The 24,611-nt window shown below is 45.5% G+C and overlaps 1 protein-coding gene across 2 annotated transcripts; it reads left to right on the top strand.

Moving 5' to 3' along the window:
* Positions 1 to 867: 867 nt before the first annotated feature.
* LOC146019741 (uncharacterized) lies at positions 868 to 24,189 on the top strand. Of its 2 annotated transcripts, none has more exons than XM_083152267.1 (4): positions 868 to 1,277; positions 18,273 to 18,381; positions 20,376 to 20,449; positions 23,311 to 24,189. In XM_083152267.1, exons 1-4 carry the CDS (start codon positions 959 to 961, stop codon positions 23,691 to 23,693), a joined length of 885 nt encoding a protein of 294 aa, XP_083008393.1. In that variant the 5' UTR covers positions 868 to 958; the 3' UTR covers positions 23,694 to 24,189. The 2 variants fall into 2 exon arrangements, with proteins under 2 accessions (XP_083008393.1, XP_083008392.1); XM_083152266.1 differs by having other exon boundaries at positions 870 to 1,277; positions 18,255 to 18,381; positions 23,311 to 24,187.
* The last annotated feature ends 422 nt before the right edge of the window (positions 24,190 to 24,611 follow it).

Raw genomic sequence — 24,611 nt, 5'->3', positions numbered from 1 at the left:
AAATCAGTGGCAATGAATGTTATTGAGGTTAATAATAGCTTAGGAGGAAAAAAACATTCTGCAATTTTAGCAAAAAAAATCAGAACCCCAAAACCCATTAGAACCCCAAAACCTGAAGGTAATCAGAACCCAAAACACGAAAAGTGGCCGATGCACATCCCTAAGCAGAACCCAATTTTATTTATTTTTATTCTATCAACCGCCCAGGGATGCCAGGGACTCCTTTACAGGTGGAGCTTATATAAAAAGTCTCAATGAGCTGTGGCATTATACAGCAGGTTGTTGGAGCCCAGGCCTGGTTGATAAATACAGGGGGCATCTAGTTTTTTTGTCGCCCTGTATCTCTGAAACTAGTACATACAAATCCTGTCTCTATACCACCCTCCTACCTGCATACCACCCCTGCCTCTATACCACCATCTACCTGAATACCACCTGCTGCCTTCATCCCACCACCTGCCTGCACACCACCTCCTACCACCATACCACCCTTCCTGCATTTATGATCGCCATACCATGTCACCCCCATTTTCCAAAATGCCGACCAACCCTGCCCCTCCCCTGTCAATCTGGCAGAGGCAGTCACATTTTTTAGATTGAATCGCAGGACACATCTGCACATGCAGAAGGGGTCCTGTGCATACGCAGTTTGACAATGATTGGGAAATTGTAGGTGGGATCACTGATTATGGAATTCAACCTGAATTAGCCCCCGAGTCCCTATTACTATTTCTTTATTTTAATTTTTGTTGAACATAAGAATCTTTTAGTGCAGTTATAGAGAAAATGCTCCACCTACTCTGACTCTGTCTGGCTGTTCCTAGAGCTGCACTTTGGAATAGTACGATTACAGAAATGAAAGTGAAAGTATAGAGACAGAGTGCGTAGGCTAAACTACAGCATTTATATACAGTAGCTCTGAGCAACAGGACATAGGACACACGGAGACATAGGAGACATGGATTACAGACAGCTGAGAGAGAGCATCCGTAACTTCAGCCTGGATGACTGCGCTCGGGGGAATCAGGGATATAACCGGGTCCTCCTGCAGCTGTTTGGTTTCACAGGACATGGTAAATCCTCTCTGATCAACTCCTGTATATACTCCATGGATGATGACAATGAATTTATTGAACATGCTGAGGCCGCAGATGAAGATGGAGGAAAGACCATGATAAGAAAAGCCTATGAGATCAACAGTAACATCACCATGGTGGACAACAGAGGGTACAATGAGATGAACAACTTCCAAAGAGCTGAGGTTTACGCCCAACTGGGTAAGTAAGAGGGGCGACTATAATAACCATGGGCCAGTGGGATGGATGGGGAGCTCCACATGAGATTAGTCCAGTCACCATGACAACATGATGATCACCAGACAGACACCAGCTGCCATGTGGTTGGCTATAAATCATAAGTTTCTTCTTCGGGTTCCATGGTCCCACATGGTGACATTGGGGGTAGTAAGTTTGTTCAGAGGACTGTGGTACCAATCATCGAAGCTTTCAGGTTTCCCAGGATGCACAGCTCCTCTCCCATATAATCCTACCCCCATGCCTAGCTCATCAGTTTTTTGTTGGTGCCAGCAGGAAGCTGGAGCACATTTATTTTCAGCAGGGATTGCACAGTTTTGTTTTGTTTTTATAATGTGCAGCGTTACCGCTGCTGTGCTGCCTGCACCGTCAGTCTCACTGACAACAGTGCAGCAGCTCCAGCACCAAAACTCCCCCACGACCCTGGTAAAGAGGGGTATGCGGCAAGGTGGAGCCCAGCGCCTAGCACCGCCAGACACCGGTAACCTCCGACAGCGTGGCCATAGCACAGAGACAGGTAAGGCTCTCTGTGAGAGCAATAAATCACTGTCCTGCTGCGTGCCAGGGAGACGGGCCGCAACAGCTGGCGTAGACACTGCTGCTTGCGGCAGGGACTCCACTAGACCACCAGGGCATTGAGCACAGGCTTGGGGTAATCACTCATTTTGCACAGGGATCATTAGAACCAGCTGGGTGAAGACCAGCATATAGGGGAGGCTTCGAACCGCTTTGCTCTGTAGAATATAAGTGGCTCACAGATTGCGTCTGTTAGATCCATATCAGATTTGTCTGCTTTTTCATGCAGACCTCCCTTTCTGATTTTCTATCCGGATAGGGCGGTGCTAAGAACCAAAGCTTCCCACCTGCCCAAAGTAGTCTCTGAGTTTCACATCAACCAGGAGATAGTGGTCCCTGCATTCAATTCGGATGTTCTCTCCCCGGCTTAACACTCCTTGGATGTAGATAGGGCTCTAACTGTAGGGGGGAAATTTATTAAGAATATGAATACAAAAAATTGTATTCGTATTCTTGATACGAATGACTACGACTGCATATGTCGTATGCAAAGTCGTGTTCCAGAGGGGAATTTAGAAAGCAGTCAAATATGACTGCTTTGTAACCCTCCGATGTCGTATTAATTTGTATTAACGACCGTATATACGGCCGCTAATTCGAATTCCTACAGCCAGTCTGCACACATCAGTCAGATCCGTGCAGGCTGCAAGGTGTAAAAAAAATAAATAAATAAAAAAACAGCGTGGGGTCCCCCCCACAGCCGAAACCAGCACCAGGATGAAAGAGCTGGGACTGGTAATAAAAAATCAGGAAACCCAACAAATAGAGGTTACCTGATTACCCGACCGCAGGCTCCAGGTCCGGGGCTGGTTCCCAAAATACGGGGGACAAAATGACTAGGGGTCCCCCGTATTTTAAGAACCAGCCCCAGGCCAAACCAGCCAGCAGGGTAATGTCACAGTTGGTGGACACTTACTGTATTATATAAGGTCCTGCGGCCAAAACATCACCCTACTGACCAGTCAGCCTGGCCAGGGGCCCTGGGGGAGTGGGGACCCGCCCAATAAAGGGTTCTCCCCTCCAGGACTTACCTGACCAGGCTGAAGCCTGGTGCTGTCCCCGGTGACCCTGTGCGGTGGGCATCGAGCTGATTTCAGTGTAAAAAATAAAATAAAAACTGTTGTCTTTTACTGTGGAACAATGAGTCCCAGCAAGCCTCCCCCCGCAAGCTAGGACTTGGAGAACCACAAGTCCCAACATGCGGGGCATTAAAGGGCCCGCTGGCACTTGTAGTTCCACAGTAATAAAAATAGTCAAATAAACACACACTGACACACAATAAAAATAAAACTTTAATACATCCAAAGCCCATACATACTGATACTTACTTATCTTGAGCCCGTAGGTAGGTCCCTGGGTCTTGGTCCGGTGTCCTGCTCCTGTTCCATGTCGGCGTTCGGCTCCATGTCGATGTCCAGGTCCATGTCGGCGGCGTCTGTGTCGGCGTCCGGCCCGGGTCCAAAGGACCTGGAGCCTGGGGCTGGTTTTAAAAAATCGGGGAACCCCTATTTATCGGGTTTCCTGATTTTTTATTACCGGCCCCGACTCTTTCAGCCTGGTGCTGGTTACAGCTGTGGGGGGGACCCCACGCTGTTTTTTATTTATTTATTTCTCTATTTTTTTACACTGAAGCCTGCACGGATCTGACTGATCTGTGCAGGCTTCTTCCAAATACGTTTTATCAACAAGAAAGAGAGAAGAAACTCGGGTGGGGTGCACTCTAGATCCCCTAACTACAGTTGTTCTGTTAATTTAAATTATAATTTTTTTGTACATTTTTTCTGCTGTGCACATTTTATTTTATTTATTATCAAAGATTATTTTTAATAAATATTAGTGATATTTGATTACTGATATTGCTGTGTAAAGAGTTGAATATTCAAATCCCAGCGATTTCTATGAAGATAATCAACTCAAACACCGGTATCTCAACGGTGTGTGTCCACTTTTCATGAGAGAGTCGGTGTGGTAATAATTCACACTTATAATGACCATCATATCACCCTATCATATGCACCATAGGTTTTACCGGTGTTTCACTCACAGGAGTGATGGTAAGGTTTTAATCATGGGTCAACAGAAATTTCACACACCAAAACAAAAATAAAGTATATACACATATTTTACATATATACACAAAGTGGACACAGGCCGTCGGCATATATCTCTATACTGTCCTTAATGGTTAGAATTCCTGTCTTACAGGATAAAGCATCACCTTGCAATCTGAATAGCAACAAAGTTTAGCTATTCAAGACAGGAGAATTTTGTAACATATGTAATCATGCATCAATTGATCCCTCTCAGTTGCAACTATGTATCCCCTATGTATGGGTTACAGCCACTTCCCCACACTGAATACCCACAATGGGTTAGTAATATGCGGGGAAAAAAAGAGAGAGAGAGAGGGAGCCCCTTTCAACAGCACAATATGTTCATTCCCACATGCAGAACATCAAGCGTACTTAGCCATTTATCTCACTATATTGCCTGCGCAAATAAAAAGCTGAATGTAGTCCCAAAATGACGGCACCTCCAATCTTACAGTGATAGATACAATCTGAGTGCACACACAAAACCAGTATGTACGCTATTAGTAACTGGAAAAAAGGTGTAATTTTTCAGCAACAAATATAATTAACTTATACCTTAATTGTAACCCGTATCACAATAATAATTGCAGACTAGGTGTACACAAAAAGGCCAGTAGGCATGCTATTTAGAGCTGAAGGGAATGTAAATCACAGCAGTATATGTGGGTCTTTAACTGTGGCAGAGACGGCATGCATATGGGAAACCAAGGACAGATTTAGATACTTATACAAATATAAAGAGAGACGGACCGCTGCCCACTGGGTAGACAGGAGACTCTATTAAGAGTCTACCGTCCGCACCATGGGGGGTCCGGTTACCGGGTCTGGACGTGGATACGGCGTCTCCTCGTTGCCGCAGGTATTCTTCTTGGCTAAACTGTGACTGTGATTAATTAAACAAAAAAATCTCTTATCCCTAATACTTAGTGCAGTTCCCCAAAACAACCCTTAATCAACATTCTTCCAAATACGACAGGAAAATAAAGTGTATTTTCCGGCTGTATATTCGTGGCCGGTTTACGCTAATTAGCGGCCGTATTTGTAATTCTTAATTAGTAAATCAGGAATCACCATTCTTTTGAATGGTGATTCCTGTCGTATTCTATCAATGGTGTATTCATTCGTATTTGTAAATACAAATATGAATGTCCCATCAATACTAAAATTTGTATTTGTGGCATAGTAAATGCCAAAAATCCGTATACGCCCCCCAAAAATTGTATTTTCGTATGAAAATACGATTTTTTCCCACAAATTTTTGTTAGTAAATTTCCCCAAATATCTGGACCACAATGCTTTCATTAGGAAATCAGACAACCTCTTTGTACTAAATGGTTTTCACCTACCAGCAAGCTAATCCCCCTCTATCATTGTCAATAAATACACATTCTACCAGATCGGTAGGTCCCTCATGGGCGCCATCCGCTGAACAACTCAGCGTATTCATCTGTTCTTACCTTTACAAAGTTCTATGCATTTAACACATTCGCCTCCCAGAATACATTCTGTTGGTCTCTCTGGAGCAACTAGATGTCCCACTAGAGTTTTATCTACATATTTTGCTACTGGATGAAGGATTGTCATCCACGTTTTTAGGTTAAGTTTTATAACTCCGTAACAGAGGAGGCTATCAGGAATACTAAGACCTGTCACACTATAGGCCACATAAGACTGGCACACTATTAACCAACTAATTGATATTGGTATATTTATAAAGAAATCCAAAAGGGTCTTAGAACACCATGTCCCGATAACAAAAATCTGAGAGACATCTCTATAAAGAAGCAAGTGTTCCACTTATTTCATAATTCATGACCAAAAGACTGTTATATTCCCCTGATGAAGTCTCTATGAGACGAAACGCGTTGGATTTCTCTACAAGCGTTTTTATCTTGACAATCCTGTGAAGTCGAATAAACAAATATTGGAAAAACATCTCCTGTTCTCTTCACTGGAGGTGGATTTTGCAAAAGTGTTTTTGGACATTTATAATCTCACATTTGGCGCCATACCACTATTGGGTAAAAATATATGGGTGAGACGGAGTTCGGCACTCTAGAGGACGAATGCAATGCCCAGGTGCCTTCCCAGATTAGATATATTTCGAGCCAGTGGTTGCTGATGGGCTTCCCACGGGAGGTAGAGGCGGCACTCAAAGGTCTTTTAGAAAAACTTTATAAAGGTATTAGTGCATATATACAGGACGACGTTTCAAGGCCGACATTGGCCTTTTCTTCAGGTCATATACAGTGAATTTAGGTGTAATAGATGAATCGGTGAACAAGAGGCTTACCTGAGAGCAGCTTAATATAGTGTGTACCGTACAATTTAGGAGTGGCGTTCAGTGGCTGGGACTTCCGGGTGTGCGAGCCGTCCGTGCACCGCCCTGTGTATAGAAACATTTTTTTTTCAAGGGTAAATTGGAGCAACGTCATCAGGAAAGACACATTAGGACCTGTGTACAGGGCATGATTGGTAAGAAATTGTTTAACAGATTCTAATCCTTCTTTGTGGGGGATAGCTGTGTAAAGGCTGTTTACATTAATGGTGAACAGCCATATTTCCCCTTCCAACTTGGGTAATATTTTTAATCTGTTAAGTAACGCCGTAGGATGATAGATCAACAGGAAGAATCCATTTGGGGTGGCAACAGGGGGTTGCGCCTATTACAAAGAGACAGTAAATGGATTCTTTTTCTTGATACATTGGCCCCTCGTGGCCTTAATGAAGCAACAGGACTTGGAGTTTTATCATAAACCCCTTATGGTAGCCTTAATCATGCACTGTGACTTATTTTGGTAATTAAACAGTTAAATATCAGCATGAGGTTAATATTCCACGCGAGTTGTAATAGCCGCATTAGTGAGGTATCGTAGCTATCGGCCATAACTGTTATGTTCTTGTTTATTGTATGTATATGTGCGCTTAGTTAATAATGTCTGATTATGTGTATTAGTATGTATTCTGTATGTTGCACTATTAGCACTTTAAACTTGTCAAACCAGTACCGCTTGAAGTAGCGTTCACTGGGGATCACCATGACAACCTATACACACTGCATTGCCGGAGTACGGCGAGTTTGTGTGATGTCACTGGTGCGTGCCAGGGAATCCCGGCGTCCACGCTGAGGAGAAGGCGCGTTGTTGTAATAAAAGGTCAGTAGTTTTTGGTATTCACTAGCCTGAGGAAAATACATTTAGTATTGAAACGTTGCTGTGTTGTGCTGTGACGATTAAAAGCACATTTGTGTTCAAGGCTGGAGTGCTGCGTTTCCATTGGATTGGTTATTTAGCTGAATACAGCTGCAAGCAGGCACCCGCCGAGGATTGAGTTAAGTGGAGCTGACGGACCCCCCACCCTTTCTACATATTTGATTGTTTGGGATTCTTGGACCAACCTTCCAGTGTCAAGGCACCCCTATCGAACAACTAAGAAGGCCAGGTGATGTCACCTTTTTAAAGTAATTCTTGTGTATTAGGAGTGTGGGTACAGTGGTGGTTTTTTCAAGTCTCGTTTGGGACATTATTTGCACTTTAAAGCACTATTAGCACTTTGTCATATTTTGCACTGTGTTTGCAAGGACTCATAGTGTGGTCATAATGGCGGAACCTTTAATACCTACGTCAGCAAGTGAAGATATTCCAGGCTTCCAACAGACGGTTTATCCCAGAGGGGAAATGTTTAGTTATTCTGATGTAGAGGTGGAAAATGCATTATTCACTCCATCAGATACAGTTGAGGTAACACCATGCGATGAACTGTTCCAGGAACTGCTTAAACTGCATAAGAGGCAGACAGATTATTTTCTGCATGGGTCCACTTTAAGTGACTATCATAGGAGAAAAATGATTCCCCGGGGTCTCCGGGTACGAAACAGCCCCACTATTGGCAAAACAGACCCTGCATTCTGCAGAAAGTGGGTAGCAATTATCAACAAGTGCTCCTTTGATTTAATTACCTTGATAGTGGAACAGTGCACCAAATAAATCAATGCCGCTAAAGAAAAGATTGCTACATTTGAGATTGAACATAAAGCAACATTAGTGGCCGATACTCAGACAGATTGGTATGAGAAATTAAAAGAACAAATTCAGATATATAAACGGGATTTATCTAAATTTAAAAAAGAAAAAAGATCCAAAGTGGTAGCTGATTATGAGGCAAATTTGGTGTACAGGTGCACTGATCCACAAAAATATTCATCCCAGAAAAAAACTTTTTTCAGAAGGCAAAGAAATCGTCCACCCAGGGATCAAGACTCATCGACAGATTTCTATTCCACCAACAGTGAGGGTGAAGGAGCGAGAGGTGCAGGGGTTCCCAGTTCAACAGGGCTCCCTTTAGGGGCAAGAACCCGAGCACAACTGGCAGGAGGTGGCGTAGCCGTACCAGGCGCGGCGGCCAAGCCAAAAGGCAGAGGCAGAGCAAACAAGCCACCAGCCAAGTAGAGAGCCTTGATGTAAATCTATCATCCTATACATTAACCTCACAAGAAGAACTAGTCCTTAATAAGGGCCTCTCTTTCATTCCCTCCACCACTCACACGAAGGAACAGTGGACTATTGAGAAACAAAAACTTCACAGACATCTTAAATTAAAAGAATATTATGCAAAAAATCCAGTTTCCACCACTGTACAAACTCCAATACCACCGCAATTACATAAAATTCTACCCAAATCGACTTTCGAGCCTCAATCGTTCAACCCATCTGTAAAGACCTATATGAGGATGGTACAGAAGGAGGCGTTACCACTAATAAATATGCCCAAACACACAAGAAACAACTTCAGTAAAACTGAACATGAGATCATCAAAAATCTGTCTGAGAATCCTTTGCTGACATTTAGAACAGCAGACAAAGGAGGGGCCCTGGTGATCCAGGACTCCTCGAAGTATCATGAACAAGTGATGGTGCACTTAAAAGATCGACACACATACTGTCAACTGGTGGCAGATCCTTCGCAAAAATTCCATAAAGAATTAAAAGACATTTTGAGTCTAGCTGTGGAGCAAAAGATCATACCCAAAGATTTGATGGAAAAACTTCTACCTCCTTTCCCGCTGACTGCGACTTTTTACTGTATACCAAAAATCCACAAGTCGCTTGTGGATCCACCGGGCCGACCTATCGTGTCGGCCAGGGAGTCGTTAACACATCGAATAGCAGTGTATATTGACAGCCTTCTTCAGCCCTGCATAAGGACTCATCCCAATTATTTATTGGACACTACGGCGTTACTTAACAGATTAAAAAAATTACCCAAGTTGGAAGGGGAAATATGGCTGGTAACCATTGATGTAAACAGCCTTTACACGGCTATCCCCCACAAAGAAGGATTAGAATCCGTTAAACAATTTCTTACCAATCATGCCCTGTATACAGGTCCTAATGTGTCTTTCCTGATGACGTTGCTCCAATTTACCCTTGAATTATTTTTTTTTCTATACATGGATATGTTTTTCCTTCAAAAGGTGGATTGCTCTATGGGTTCGGCGGTGTCGCCATCCCTGGCAAACATATTTATGTTTGATATAGAGCACCAAGGGCGAAATGTAATGGGAGGCGTTTTTTTTATTTTTTCGATTTTTCCCACAAAATATGCCGTTTTCGGGCATTTCCCGAAAATCGCATATTTTATAGGGTGCGATTTGCGGGAAAAATCAAATTTTTTTAAAGGTGCGATTTTTAGTTAGACTAAAAATCGCATCCAGATGTTTTCCCATTAAAAAGGATAGAAGTCGCATATTTAATGGGATGCGATATTTAGTAAAGCTTACTAAAAATCGCAAAAAAATAGACCAGGTTCTGCCTGGCGATTTTATCAGAAACATGCACAGATCATTGAGATCTGTGCATGGTTCTGTTGTCAAAAAATAGTTAAAACAAAAAAAAAGAAAAAAAAACGGCGTGCGGTCCCCCTCCTAAGCATAACCAGCCCCGGGCTCAAAAAGCCGGTGCTGGTATAATAAAATCAAAGGAACAATCAAGTTGGGGTTCCCTGGATTTTATAAAACCAGCACCAGGCTCAAGGTCCGGCGCTGGTTCCCAAAATACGGGGGACAAAATGACTAGGGGTCCCCCGTATTTTAAGAACCAGCACCGGACACAACCAGCCAGCAGGGTAATGCCACAGCCGGGGGAAACTTATTATATAAGCTCCCGCGGCCAAAGCATTAACCCCCTGGCTGGTCAGCATGGGCAGGGGTCCTGGGGAAGTGGGGACCCCCCCAAATGAAGGGGTCCCCCCCTCCAGGACTTACCAGCCCATGCTGATAGTCCGGGGCTGTCCCCGATGCCCCTGGGCGGTGGGCATCGGGCTGATGGATTGTGTAAAAAAAAGAAGTAAAACTATTGTTTTCTACTGGCGAACTATGAGTCCCAGCAAGCCTACCCCACATGCTGGGACTTGGAGAACCACAAGTCCCAGCATGCGGGGCATTAAAGGGCCCGCTGGCACTTGTAGTTCTGCAGTACAAAAAAAAATTAACAAAAACACACTGACACACTGTAAAATAAAAGTTTAATACACACAAAACACACACACACACACTGATACTTACCTACCTTGAGCCTGTAGGTCGGTCCCTGGATCCTGGGTCCAGGCTCTGGGGCTCCAGGGCAGAAGAGTCCGGTTCCGGGGCCTTGGTCCTGGTTCCGGGGCTGGTCCTGGGGTTCCGGGGCTCCTGGGCTGCAGAATCCGGGGTCCGGGATCCGAGGTAGTCCCCAGGGGTACCTAAGGAAGGAAATCCTACTCACCTGGTTCCCGGCGACGACCTCGGCATCCTCTCCGGTGACAGCGCTGCTCCCATCTGGTACCCGGCTCGCAGGACTTTGACAGGCGCAGAGAAGTTTCCTCCTCGGCGTCTCTAGTCAGAATGATTTCTGGCCAATCAGGAGCCGAGAAAGTCGGCTCCTGATTGGCCATAAATCATTCTGAATACAGACGCCGAGGAAGAAACATCTCTGCGCATCTAGAGCAGAGATGTTACTTCCTCAGCGTCTCTAGTTAGAATGATTTCTGGCCAATCAGAAGCATGGGCTGGTTAGTCCTGGAGGGGGGGGACCCCTTCATTTGGGGGGGTACCCACTTCCCCAGGACCCCTGCCCATGCTGACCAGCCAGGGGGTTAATGCTTTGGCCGCGGGAGCTTATATAATAAGTTTCCCCTGGCTGTGGCATTACCCAGCTGGCTGGTTGTGTCCGGTGCTGGTTCTTAAAATACGGGGGACCCCTAGTCATTTTGTCCCCCGTATTTTGGGAACCAGCGCCGGACCTTGAGCCTGGTGCTGGTTTTATAAAATCCAGGGAACCCCAACTTGATTGTTCCTTTGATTTTATGATACCAGCACCGGCTTTTTGAGCCCGGGGCTGGTTATGCTTAGGGGGGGGACCGCACGCCGTTTGTTTTAATTTTTTTTTTTAAACCAAAATCGCATATTTGAAAATGTGCACATTTTCAGGACTGAAAATGCGCACATTTTCATGACTAAAAATCGCCCGAAATCGCGGCAAATCGCATTTGTTGCCGCAAATTCGCATCTCATTACATATGCGAATTTGCGGCAAAAAATGCGATTTTTAAAGGTGTAATTTGGTGCGATTTTTTTTTAGTCTAAAAAATCCCACCCTATTACATTTCGCCCCAAGTGTTTTTTAGTCATCCGGAGATAGCAGAGAATATAATTTTCTTCTCCCGCTATATAGACGATCTGATAGTGATTTGGCGAGGGCCGGAGGAGACATTGGAGGATGTCATCAGGTCACACAATGAAAGTACCAGCCCCATAAAATTTTCTTTTGAAAAAAGTAGGTCTGCCATAAATTTTTTTGGATGTCAGAATTGAGATTAAAGAGGGGTTATTAAATACCTGCCTATACTCAAAACAAACTGACAGGAACAACCTGTTGTTTGCGTCCAGCTGTCACCCTAAAAGTACGGTACTTGTGAGTTATCTGGGCGTCCGATTTGAAAATCGGGTCGGATTGGGCACATCGCATCGCATGCGACCATCGGATGCGATGCGATGCGATGACCCGATTTTTCCATAGGAATCAATGTTAAAATGGACTGAGTCCATTTTAACATGGAATTCAATGGGAAAAAGGGGTCCTTTTCATACCCCTACTATCCAAGTGGGCATGGAGTTGGATATAAACCTGTGGCGAGCGTAGCGAGCCACCGAGCCCGAAGCGTGGCGAGCGTAGCGAGCCCCGCGAGGGGACACGGAATACCGGCCCCTCGCGGGGCTCGCTTCGCTCGCCACGCTTCGGGCTCGGTGGCTCGCTACGCTCGCCACAGGTTTATATCCAACTCCATGCCCACTTGGATAGTAGGGGTATGAAAAGGACCCCTTTTTCCCATTGAATTCCATGTTAAAATGGACTCAGTCCATTTTAACATTGATTCCTATGGAAAAATCGGGTCATCGCATCCGATGGTCGGATGCGATGCGATATCGCATCGCATCGCATCGGATTGTATGCCTTAACTTAAGGCATACAATCAAAAAATCGGACGCCCAGATAACTCACAAGTACCAAAAGTACTATGTACAGTCTGCCAAGATCCCAACTTATGAGGGTAAAAAGAATCAACTCAAACAATGAGACAGCTGAGGTCCAAATGACAGAAATGGTAGAGAAATTCTGCAAACGAGGGTATAATAAAGATTGTTTAAATGAGACCAAAGATCAGATAATGAAGCTAGATAGAGAAATGTTATTAAAACCTAAAAATAAACAAACAGAAATGTCTAACCAAAAATTCATACCATGGGTCAGTACTTATATTAACTCCAGCACTGAGATCACCAGGGTGATGAAAAATCATTGGGAGATAGTAAGATCAGATCCAGAGCTTAAATTATCAGACACTAAACTTTTACCCTGCTACAAGAGGTAAAAAAATTTGAGAGACAGATTAGTAAAAACATATACTCCTCAGATATAGAGAAGACCATTAAACGTAAAATACTAGGCTGTGTACGTGTATAACTTGCAAATTTCTGATTCCAGGAGCAGTGTTCAACCACACACAATCTGGCAAACCCATTAATATCAGACAGACCTTAAGCTGCAATTCGAAATTTGTAGTTTGTCAAATTCTGTGTCCCTGTGGCAAAAGCTATATTGGTAAGACAGAACGTGCGTTTAAGGAATGCATGAGTGCGCATCGCTCAGCGAAAAAAGCAGCACTTCTATCAGGGTCCAGTCCACAACCTGTTGCCCATCATTTCGCGGATGATGGGCCCACAGTCTTACTAGTATAAAATTCTCTGATGATAGATCAACAGGAAGAATCCATTCGGGGCGGCAACAGGGGGTTGCGCCTATTACAAAGAGACAGTAAATGGATTCTTTTTCTTGATACATTGGCCCCTCGTGGCCTTAATGAAGCAACAGGACTTGGAGTTTTATCATAAACCCCTTATGGTAGCCTTAATCATGCACTGTGACTTATTTTGGTAATTAAACAGTTAAATATCAGCACGAGGTTAATATTCCACGCGAGTTGTAATACCCGCATTAGTGAGGTATCGTAGCTATCGGCCATAACTGTTATGTTCTTGTTTATTGTATGTATATGTGCGCTTAGTTAATAATGTCTGATTATGTGTATTAGTATGTATTCTGTATGTTGCACTATTAGCACTTTAAACTTGTCAACCCAGTACCGCTTGAAGTAGCGTTCACTGGGGATCACCATGACAACCTATACACCCTGCATTGCCGGAGTACGGCGAGTTTGTGTGACGTCACTGGTGCGTGCCAGGGAATCCCAGCTTCCACGCTGAGGAGGAGGCGTGTTGTTGTAATAAAAGGTCAGTAGTTTGTGGTATTCACTAGCCTGAGGAAAATACATTTAGTATTGAAACGTTGCTGTGTTGTGCTGTGATGATTAAAAGCACATTTGTGTTCAAGGCTGGAGTGCTGCGTTTCTATTGGATTGGTTATATATATATATATATATATATATATATATATATATATATATATATATAGCCCGGTGGTATAGCAATGTATACACAAACAGCGGCACTCAGTGGTTTTTTTCAAAAGGTGTATTTCAAGCGGTCCAACGTTTCTGGGACTAGCGCCTTTGTCAAGGTGCAGGAAACTAACAAAAACAGTGTGCATACATCAAACTTATAAATGGTGATACATTACCGTTTGGCGTGCTCGTACAGACGCCGGGGAGCCCGCTGCTGGAAGCCATTCAGACTGGAAGTAAAAGATCCGGATGTAGAAGGTGGTTCATCTGCATGTCAGCGTCATGACGCTGGAACGCAAGCTTTCTGTAAATGATGGCGGTTTGCGATAGCGACTGTCCGGCGCTGTCAGAGCCACGTCTAAAAACATTAGTGCAAACAAAATGGTGAATACAATGTTAAAATACAATACCATACCAGCAAATTGTAAGGACGGAAATGAGACATCTTAAAAAGACAAATATGAAACAGTGCCGGGTCCTGGCAATTGGTGTCTGTCAGCTTCTTACGTCAGTGGCATGCTCAGGTCGGGGTAATGCCTGTGTGTAAGCCGGTAGAGATACGTATATTGGCCATAATCAGAGTACAGACTATGGGATGTGGGTGATCTATAGGTATGTCACCTAACTGACACAATAGTGTCCATTCACAACTAATGTGTGCGGCACGGCTCCCTGGCCTGGGATTCGACCGTCCGGCAGCAGCCGGAGTGTGTGAAACCAGCCTAAGTCAGTCAGCTGGTAGATTGAGCGGTACACAGTTATCCTAGTCAGTCATCTGTTATATTCTCTGAGAGGCACATGTATTGGAGTCATGGCTGCTGAGAAGCTGACTCTATTTATACCCCTTTTACACCGCCCAAAAAATCTGGGTCAGCGGCGGTTCAGACCCAGATCATCGGCGGTGTAAATGGGACACGTTGTGTCCCTTTACACGGGACTTCTACTCAGGTCCTGATCTGGGTAGAACATGGCCAGGACCTGGGTAAAGGGCGGTGTAAATGGGTACGCCAGGTCATCCGACCCGGCTCCCATTTACATCAATGGGGGACGTGCAACCTGCGGACCGCAGTGTCCACAGGTTGGACGGGGGGCACAGACAGGCTGCGCTGCTGTCTGCTGTACCCTGAAGACAGCAGCAGCAGCGGAGGAGGTGAATGGATGCCAGTGTGTGGCATCCATTCACCTCCTGGACAAGGGCTGGGGGGTGCACGGGGACTGGGGCAGCCCAGCAGATACCCTTAGTGCTGGGCTTGCCCCCAGCACAGCGGTCCGGGTCCCGGCGGCGGCGATCGGATAATTGGATGAAAGTGTAATGCCCATGTAGTATATAACAGGCATGTGATGCCATACTAAATGTTCTTAATATAAGATACTGCTGTTGTTTATAAATATATGACATTCCCATAGGGGCAGTTAAGGATACCACACTTAAGTATACATGTCTTCACAGAAGGTTGGTAAAATAACAGATATATATTGTGGCAGCATGGAGCACCTCTCAGCAGGGCGAGTTGAACTATGCCAGCAAGAGACTACATCTATATTAACTGACAGGACCTGGCCAAAGTCCCTGTTTGAAGGGGAAACCACTTCAAACCATGGTGGAGATTGTAAATAAAGTTTCCAGGCACGAGAGCAGAGCGGGAAACTGTGCCAGCGCGAGGGGTGATATAAAAAGTGACAGCCGTGGTGAGGGAGTTCTCCTGAAGGAAGGAGCCTGATAGCAGAGCTACGCAGCATAGTGGAAGCAGAAGCGCTGCTGAGGGGGAGAATAGACTCACCAGGAGCTCCGGTGACGGCGGCGGGGTCCCCCTCTCTGGTGGAAATGGGTGACAGCGGCTCGAGTGACGGAGGAGGTGCGGGACACAGCCGGAGACACGGGCAGCGGTCGGCGCCATTGGCCCTTATTCTAATCGGATCGGTACGGCCCGCGTGCGGCCGTACCGCCGATGTTTTTACTCTGCACATGCGCAGAGGTGAATCTGCGCATGTGCAGCCCCCTTCGCCGCAGACGTATTTCGTCCGCCGCAAAGGGGGCGTATAGGGGCGTGAGAGGCATCATGCCCTCATTTCCCTATGTGTACGCCCCGCGTTTCATGGGCGTTCCCATGCAAACGCGGGGCGTATGCATGGTAATGAGGCCATGACGCAACTCATGGGGGCGGAAAGCTGACGTCGCCGGATGTCAGCTTTCAGCCCCCATACAAGCTACCACACGGACGATTGTCCGTGTGGTCTCAGCTTGCGGGAGCTGCCGCGGCGTGCGGACCTGCCTTCGATGGTCGACGACCATCGAATGCAGGGGGCAGCTCCCACCATGGTGGAGGCGTACGCCTCCACCATTTTTATGCGGATCGCCAGCCGTCCGTGTACGGACGGCCGTGGCGATCCGTAGGGTGGGCGGGGATTGGTTTGTGCGGCCGGAGCCCCGTGTGCGGCTCTGGCCGCACCAACCAGAATAAGGGCCATTGTGAGGCGGTGCTGAGACCGGAGATGTTATCGAGGAGGCGGAGGTGAGGCGGTGCTGAGGCCAGAGACGTCATCGAGGAGGCGGAGGTGAGGCGGTGCTGAGGCCGGAGGCGTCATCAAGGAGGCAGAGGTGAGGCGGTGCTGAGGCCGGAGGCGTCCTCCAGGAGGCGGCAGCTAAGGCGGAGCTGTAGAGAGAAGGCCTGTCAATGTAAGCAGAGGGGTGTGGTGAGTGTTCAACCAGCCCCAACTCAGCCAGCATAGCTCCCGGTCCGCCCCAAATGCCCATACTTCTAAGAAGGGGAGGCCTGCCAGAATAGAGTGACAGCCCCTGTGAAAGAATTTACACCAGGCAGCAACAGAGTCAGGGAAGCGTCTTCTCCCCTATCCTAACCAGCTCACTACAGCCTTTCCAATGCAGAGCTTGATGGTGTAAGGGACAGATAGAGATTCAGCTAAGGGAGAGAAACCCCATCTAATCCCCTTTACCTTCACTGTACCATAAGCTCAGTTAATAGCTCCCCATATAACATCATTAACCCAGCATAGAAGAAAATCCATGCAAGTGAAAAGGAGAATCTTAACAAAAAGACTGAATCTCCAGCATACCCCATCACTATAAATAACTTAAGATTGTGCACAGTGTAAACTCAAGACATTTCTCAGTCACAACCGAGTCGCAGAGAGATTAAAGTGTCTATACAGATTATAAACTATATTATAAAACCTCCCCCTGCAAGAAGACTTTCTTCAGTTATTTACAGTAGGGAAGATTTAGCAGTACACTGAAGCTGCCCAGTATTTCTCTAATCCAGGAAAACATTTCCCTAGTGGGTAGAACATTTCCATAATTCTTCTGTGGTAAAAAGAAAGTACAGAACTACTGCATTAACAAAGTCAGAACTTTATTTCACAGTGCATATCAGTAATTGCTTTTGGAAATTTCCTACGGACTTACAGTAAAGCTTGAGCCAGGAAACTATATTGACTTTATCTTCAGGGACAGCTTAGAGCCTTCAGTCTAAAAAAATATGCGTTAAGGGAATCAAAACCATTAGACTATCATTACAACTGTCAGTTGACATTTAAGCTATATCCATTGAGTATTACATGCAGTGAAAGTGCATGTGGAATAAGCGCAGGGAAAACATCTCTAATACAGGATCATCGTCCCTACTCGCAGAATACTGACTCAAATAAGTTTATAAGTGCACTTTGAGGTAGCTGCAGCTAGCAAAACACATACTTAATGCATTAAGTAGCCTTTTAGAAGGTTGTTGAGGTATCAGTATAGAACCAGTTTAAATTGTACTAAATGTATTGTTATGTTATTGTAATGGTGATGTTCATTTGTCATTGTTGAACTATATTTTATCGATAATAATCTTGCTTCCCCTCACCTATACGGAGAGCAGCGTTCCAGAAAAAGAAAAAATCTTCATTGAACTGTTGTAAATTCTTGTTGTGTACATCTAATGTTGTAGTAACTTGAAACCTGTAAAGAACAAAATACTTAGCTGAGAATCCCAGAGTTACTTGTCCTAGTGTCACAAAAGTATCTTCATCAAACATAAGAGTAGCGTTGGTCGCATGCTGCCCCAGCAGTGGACTAAGGATGCCACCCCATGACTTGGGGTGCAATGGGGTAGGGCTACAGGCAGCATTTGTCATGATGAAGGGGCACTCTGGTTACCTTTTTGCACCACAGCAAAGGGAGTTGTGGTGGGATGGGGGCAGGGAGAAGGGAATGAGTGGTTTTTGGTCACTGCTGGGGAAGTGATTGTTATTTTGGTCCTATCTTATGTTGTACCAGGAAACTTCTTCCCTGTAGGCGAGCGGGTGGATTGGAAGGACAATTTTACTGATATGATGACAAAGGTGGAGAGATCGGAAATGGACCCAAATTACACAGACGTCATTGTTCCTGTGCTGGTTTATAGGTAAGCGATTTGTTTCCTTTGGACAATATAGGGTCCATGCCACCTAACCATAACCCTTTCCGCCACTGTGCCCAGCCCACTTTTTAGTTCTGCTGCTTCAGCTGTTATATATAATACAGGTTGAGTATCCCATATCCATTTTTTTGCTAAAAACTTACTGGTGACATTTGTAACCGCACTACTGAGGACATGATATGTAACTGGCACTACTGAGGGCATGATATCTAACTGGCACTACTGGGGACATGATATGTAACTGGCACTGAGGACATGATATGTGACTGGCACTACTGGGGACATGATTTGTAACTGGCACTACTGGGGACATGATATGTAACTGGCACTACTGGGGACATGATATGTGACTGGCACTACTGGGGACATGATATGTAACAGCACTACTGAGGTCATGATATTTAATTGGCACTACTGGGGACATGATATGTAACTGGAACTACTGGGGACATGATATGTAACTGGCACTACTGGGGACATGATATGTGACTGGCACTACTGGGTACATGATATGTGACTGGCACTACTGGGTACATGATATGTGACTGGCACTACTGGGGACATGATATGTAACTGGCACTACTGAGGACATGATATGTAACTGGCACTACTGAGGACATGATATGTAACTGGCACTACTGAGGACATGATATGTGACTGGCACTACTGGGTACATGATATGTGACTGGCACTACTGGGGACATGATATGTAACAGCACTACTGAGGACATGATATGTAACTGGCACTAATGGGGACATGATATGTAACTGGCACTACTGGGTACATGATATGTGACTGGCACTACTGGGGACATGATATGTAACTGGCACTACTGGGGACATGATATGTAACTGGCACTACTGGGGACATGATATGTAACTGGCACTACTGGGGACATGATATGTAACAGCACTACTGAGGACATGATATGTAACTGGCACTAATGGGGACATGATATGTAACTGGCACTACTGAGGACATGATATGTAACTGACACTACTGGGGACATGGTATGTAACTGGCACTACTGGGTACATGATATGTGACTGGCACTACTGGGGACATGATATGTAACAGCACTACTGAGGACATGATATGTAACTGGCACTAATGGGGACATGTTATGTAACTGGCACTACTGGGTACATGATATGTGACTGGCACTACTGGGGACATGATATGTAACTGGCACTACTGGGGACATGATATGTAACTGGCACTACTGGGGACATGATATGTAACTGGCACTACTGGGGACATGATATGTAACTGGCACTACTGGGGACATGATATGTAACAGCACTACTGAGGACATGATATGTAACTGGCACTAATGGGGACATGATATGTAACTGGCACTACTGAGGACATGATATGTAACTGACACTACTGGGGACATGGTATGTAACTGGCACTACTGGGGACATGGTATGTAACTGGCAGTACTGGGGACATGATATGTAACAGCACTACTGAGGACATGATATGTAACTGGCACTACTGGGGACATGATATGTAACTGGCACTAAATATGTGCAAGAAAATGATTGCTTGGCATTCAAAGTCAGTGCCTGAGATTGTACACAAATTTATTTTCCTGTTTTGAAACCTTGTTTTATGCACAAATAAAATACATTTGTGTGTATTTCATGTGGTTGATGTGTTTCTATCGCAGAAATGCAAGATGCCTCAAGATACATCATTGAAATATTAAAATATTCCGAAATATGGAATAATCCGTTATCCAAAATTCTCCTGGTCCCGAGCATTTTGGATAAGGGATACTCAACCTGTATCTGGACTTGCACCAACCTCATGTTGGATGCAAAGTTTTGTCTGAAACAGACGAACTTCCACCCTCGTCCTACTTTATGGTCAAGCACAGAAGCTAACAATATTTTTGGCAGGTATAAAGAGCATTAAACAAAGTACAGACCAGCTCCGACCTAACTGTTACTTTTTTATCTTAATTTCCTAGTACCAGGGCCGGACTAGCAGAAGGGGAAAAGCCAGAGGTGAAGATATTTATCAATAATTGTGTAAACATGACAGGTAACTGAAAGCTTTTCATTGTTAATTAACTAAAATAATGATTGCATTAAGTAACATAATGAGAGGTGGTGTGCACGCTCTGGGGAAAGTGAGTTGAGCTTGCAACAAGAACTAGTATGTGACAGGAAATGTCATATAAACAGGGGTTAAAGTGAGGGGGAACGGGGTGGAACAGAGTTCCACCTCCTCTAATGGTGATGTGGAACGTTTTAACCTCCACATTGGCCCTGCATAGTAATTCTCACAGTAAAGCATTCTAGTTTGCAGGGGATGCCAAAAACCCTACCACTGGCCCTGTCTCTGCCTAATGGGGGGAGGGGTAATTAGGTGGCATAGAGAAATGAGTTCCCTCACATCTGCATGACCACTTTATGTCCTGTATATAAGGGTACTGGGCTGGGTGGGAAGGGGGTATTGGCATGCTAGTGGGATGGGGTAACACTAGGTTGAAGGGGGTACTGGGCTGAATGGAGGGTAGACACAGTGGATTTCTGGCACTTGTGTATTATAGCGGCGCCCCCGATGTTCATCGCGCAATGTTTTTATCGAATCGCATCGCATGGCATGCACCCGATGGCATGCGATGCAACGCGATTTTTGCCCCCTATGCGATGAAACATTGTATAAGCACCCTAAAGGGTGCTTTTAAGCACCCAAATGGGTGCTTACAATGTTAAATGCACCCCCACTCCACCCCCCCACTATAAACGCGAACCCGAAGCGTGGCGAGCGCAGCGAGCCCGCGAGGGGCGGCGGTACGCGTCCTCCGACCTTTTCATACCCCCACTATCCACGTCGTCGTGGAGTTCAGAATAGAAAGTGTGGCGAGCGCAGCGAGCCACCGAGCCCGAAGCATGGCGAGTGCAGCGAGGGGACGCGGATACCTTCACAGGTATCCGCGTCCCTTCGCAGGCTTCACAGGTATCCGCGTCCCCTCGCAGGGCTCGCTGCGCTCTTGCCACGCTTCGGGCTCGGTGGCTCGCTGCGCTCGCCACACTTTCTATTCTCAACTCCACGCCGATGTGGATAGTGGGGGCATGAAAAAGTCGGAGGACGCGTACCGCCGCCCCTCGCGGGCTCGCTGCGTTCTCCAAGCTTCGGGTTCATGTTTATAGTGGGGGTGGCGTGGGGGTGCATTTAACATTGTAAGCACCCATTAGAGTTCTTATACAATGTTTAATCGCATCGCATCGCATCGCATTGTATGCCATTGTACAATATCGCGCGATATCACAGCTGGCATCCGGTGACATCACTTGCCCACACCCGCCCCCACCCCACCTGCGTCATGGCCTCATTACCATGAAACACTGGGCATTTCCGTATGGTAATGGGGCTGCCCCTCTCCGCCCACTGTCCTGGGGGCATGCACCTGGCGATCCTACTATTCTCATTGGGTGACCGCACCCAGCGCATGAACATGCACAGAATACCCCCCAATGTGTTTCTACACTATTAACATTTTTCTTTATCTTAAACAACATAGGGCATCTGCCTTGGTGCACCCCCTCCCCCCCTTGAATCCACATATAGATAGCTATAAAGGTCATGAATCTTATATATTTTACCATGTATCATCTACTGTGGCCCAAAACCTATGCTTGTCACCTATGCCGTTTATTGCTGCTCGTTTTCATGTGCAAACTGACAGCTTTACTATTCCATAGCATTGAGAGTGGATTTATTTTCCCATACAGTACTGTATGTAAGGATGAGACCATTATAGTCACAAAGAAGAGGTCTTAAAGCCTATAACAGCCACTCCCATTCCCATAGAATGCAATATATTCACCGGTACTTTGAAACACTGCCAGGTCTTAGTGCCTAGCCTGGGAGCAGTTGGCATGATGTTCTGGCTGGCAGGCAATGGCTGGGACTTGCACTGAGAACCAGCAGCTGTTGGAGGAGGAAGCTGGTGCTCAGCTAGCAAAAATAAATCCAGTGGCCCGGCTAGATACCCACCAGAGATGTAAAATTGCCAGGAAAACCCGTCACAAAATCTCCACATCTGTGTTGCCAATCAAATAGAGAGGACTCCCTCAAATCGATGCATGCTGCGATGGCAAGCCTTCATTGGCTGTCTTCGCACCGACGGATCGCACATGCACACGGCATACCATGCGCAGTCGTCCAATAGCCCTACGTTCTGATATGAATAGGGCCCATAGTGCAGCCACAATACTCTATTAGGTTGGGTTCTCGGAGACGACCCTTCTGTATCTTACAATATGGTAGCACCTATTAATAGCCTCATGGCCATTATCAATACACCTTACCCCATGATACAGGCAGTACATACACATATTTACTTATCCTCCTCATGTTCTCACTATTAATTTGTTTGCCCTCCATCCAATAAGCTGTTACTTCTCTCTCCCGCCCCCACCCCCGCCCCTCCCATCCCCCCTCCTGCTATCTCCTCCCCCTCCATGTTTCATACCTAGGAGAACAAAGCCTTGGTGAGAAAGTAGGCCAACCATGTTCATTATTCCGGCTTGTGCCTGCGATTTTGGTGTGAAGGTGCTATTACACTTCCACATGGTTGATGCAAGGTATAACAGCACCCTACAAAAAGCTTTGGCATACTACTCTCGCCCCCACCCACACGCCAATACTGACAACAAGGATGCTTCTCTCAGAGTCATTCTAAGTTCTGTGATAGACTCAGGTGCCCTCCCCCCCTTTCCCTGATTCTGAAGCACCTATGGCAGGTTCCTGATGGTAGAACCGGATCTGTACATCCAGCTTCTCCCTTCATAATAACCAATCACAGTAATGACATGTAACACCATCCAATTAGGGGCTTATTGCACACGCCATGCACATTTATGGAGATAGTATTACTTTTATCTTTTCCCCAGGAGTTGCCCCCATCATTGTCCTCACCAAAAGAACCAGCGGAGATTACATGGAGATGAAGAAGCAGTTCAAGCTTCTAGGGGCGGAGACAGTGATATCCGTGGAGAACTACACCCAGGAGAACAGTATAAAAACACTGAGAAGAACCACAGACTTCCTGATGTTCATTGATGTTGCCATAAAACAAGTAAAATTCCGTATGGAACAGACAAGGAACCCGCGGGAAGAGCGACGGCAACGGAAGATATTCCTGCTGACATACATACATGAGGCTGATAAGAAGCAGGAGGAAGATAGAAGAGAGTGGGAGAGGAGTCAGGAAGAGACGAATAGTATAAAGCAAAGTTGGCGATATTTTTTTTTCAGAGGATTTTATTCCAAATAGACAAGTCAGATGTATGCAGGCGCCGATGTTATTACATGGGAAATTTCACCTAAAGTAGTTTTAATTCTCTTGGGGCAATAACTTCATGGCCTCCACTTACTGTGCCCATGGATAATATTTTAATAGGTGCCACCACTTTCTATAAAGCAAATGCCCCCCTTATCTTAATTGTATACTTCTCTCTCTTTCTCTCTCTCTCTCTCTCTCTCTCTCTCTCTATCTCCTCCACTGTGGCCAGGCCACATCTCATTCCACATACATGTATATAATTTTTCTCAATCAATGGATTAATATCCTATTGGTCAGATTGATTATTGATAGAAGAAGTACGTTTGACAGAAATGTATAGAGAGTCCCAATACCGCTGTACCCAGTTACTGTATTATGGATGGTCATATGATCCTCACGGAGATCCAGTTACCGCTTATTAACAAATCAGATCTTATATACTGAGATTAAATTGCATTGTTTATGTACCTGAGAATTGCCAGTGTCCATATACTATAAATAGAGAATACATTGTATATAATTGTGTACAACCTCTGACCGGTTTCCTGCAGATACCCTACGGGGCGACCAAAGATGTCACAGGAGGAAATAGCATTAGGGACATTTAACATTTTCCCTTTTATTTGTGTTGTTATCTTCATACTGCAGACATTGGGGCTGATTCTGAGTTGAGGGCAGTGGCGGATCCAGAGATGGGGTGCGGTGCAGTACGAAATTCAAATAGGGGAGTCATACCATCTGTCACCCCCAACTGCTGCCACATATCGCCAACTGGGGCTCACTGGCAGTTGGCAGCTCCCTTATTTGAATTTTGGACTATGCTACAGCGACACCTCTGCAACTGCCACTGGTATAATCATGCTGCACTGCATGTGGGGCACATGGTCAAAGTGGCCATTGCAGCTGCTG

This window comes from Crinia signifera, chromosome 7, assembly GCF_055691185.1.
Source record: "Crinia signifera chromosome 7, ASM5569118v1, whole genome shotgun sequence".
In the NCBI taxonomy this organism is placed as follows: Eukaryota; Metazoa; Chordata; class Amphibia; order Anura; family Myobatrachidae; genus Crinia; species Crinia signifera.
The sequence above is the reverse complement of the archived record's forward strand: the minus strand, read 5'-3'. Positions and strand labels throughout refer to the sequence as shown.

Excerpts from the sequence above, each read along its gene's own strand:
- LOC146019741 (XM_083152266.1), top strand. The coding sequence starts at position 959 with ATGGATTACAGACAGCTGAGAGAGAGCATCCGTAACTTCAGCCTGGAT. Across the intron at positions 18,382-20,375 it reads GTTCCTGTGCTGGTTTATAG|TACCAGGGCCGGACTAGCAG; the intron begins GTAAGCGATTTG and ends TTAATTTCCTAG. Across the intron at positions 20,450-23,310 it reads TAATTGTGTAAACATGACAG|GAGTTGCCCCCATCATTGTC; the intron begins GTAACTGAAAGC and ends TCTTTTCCCCAG.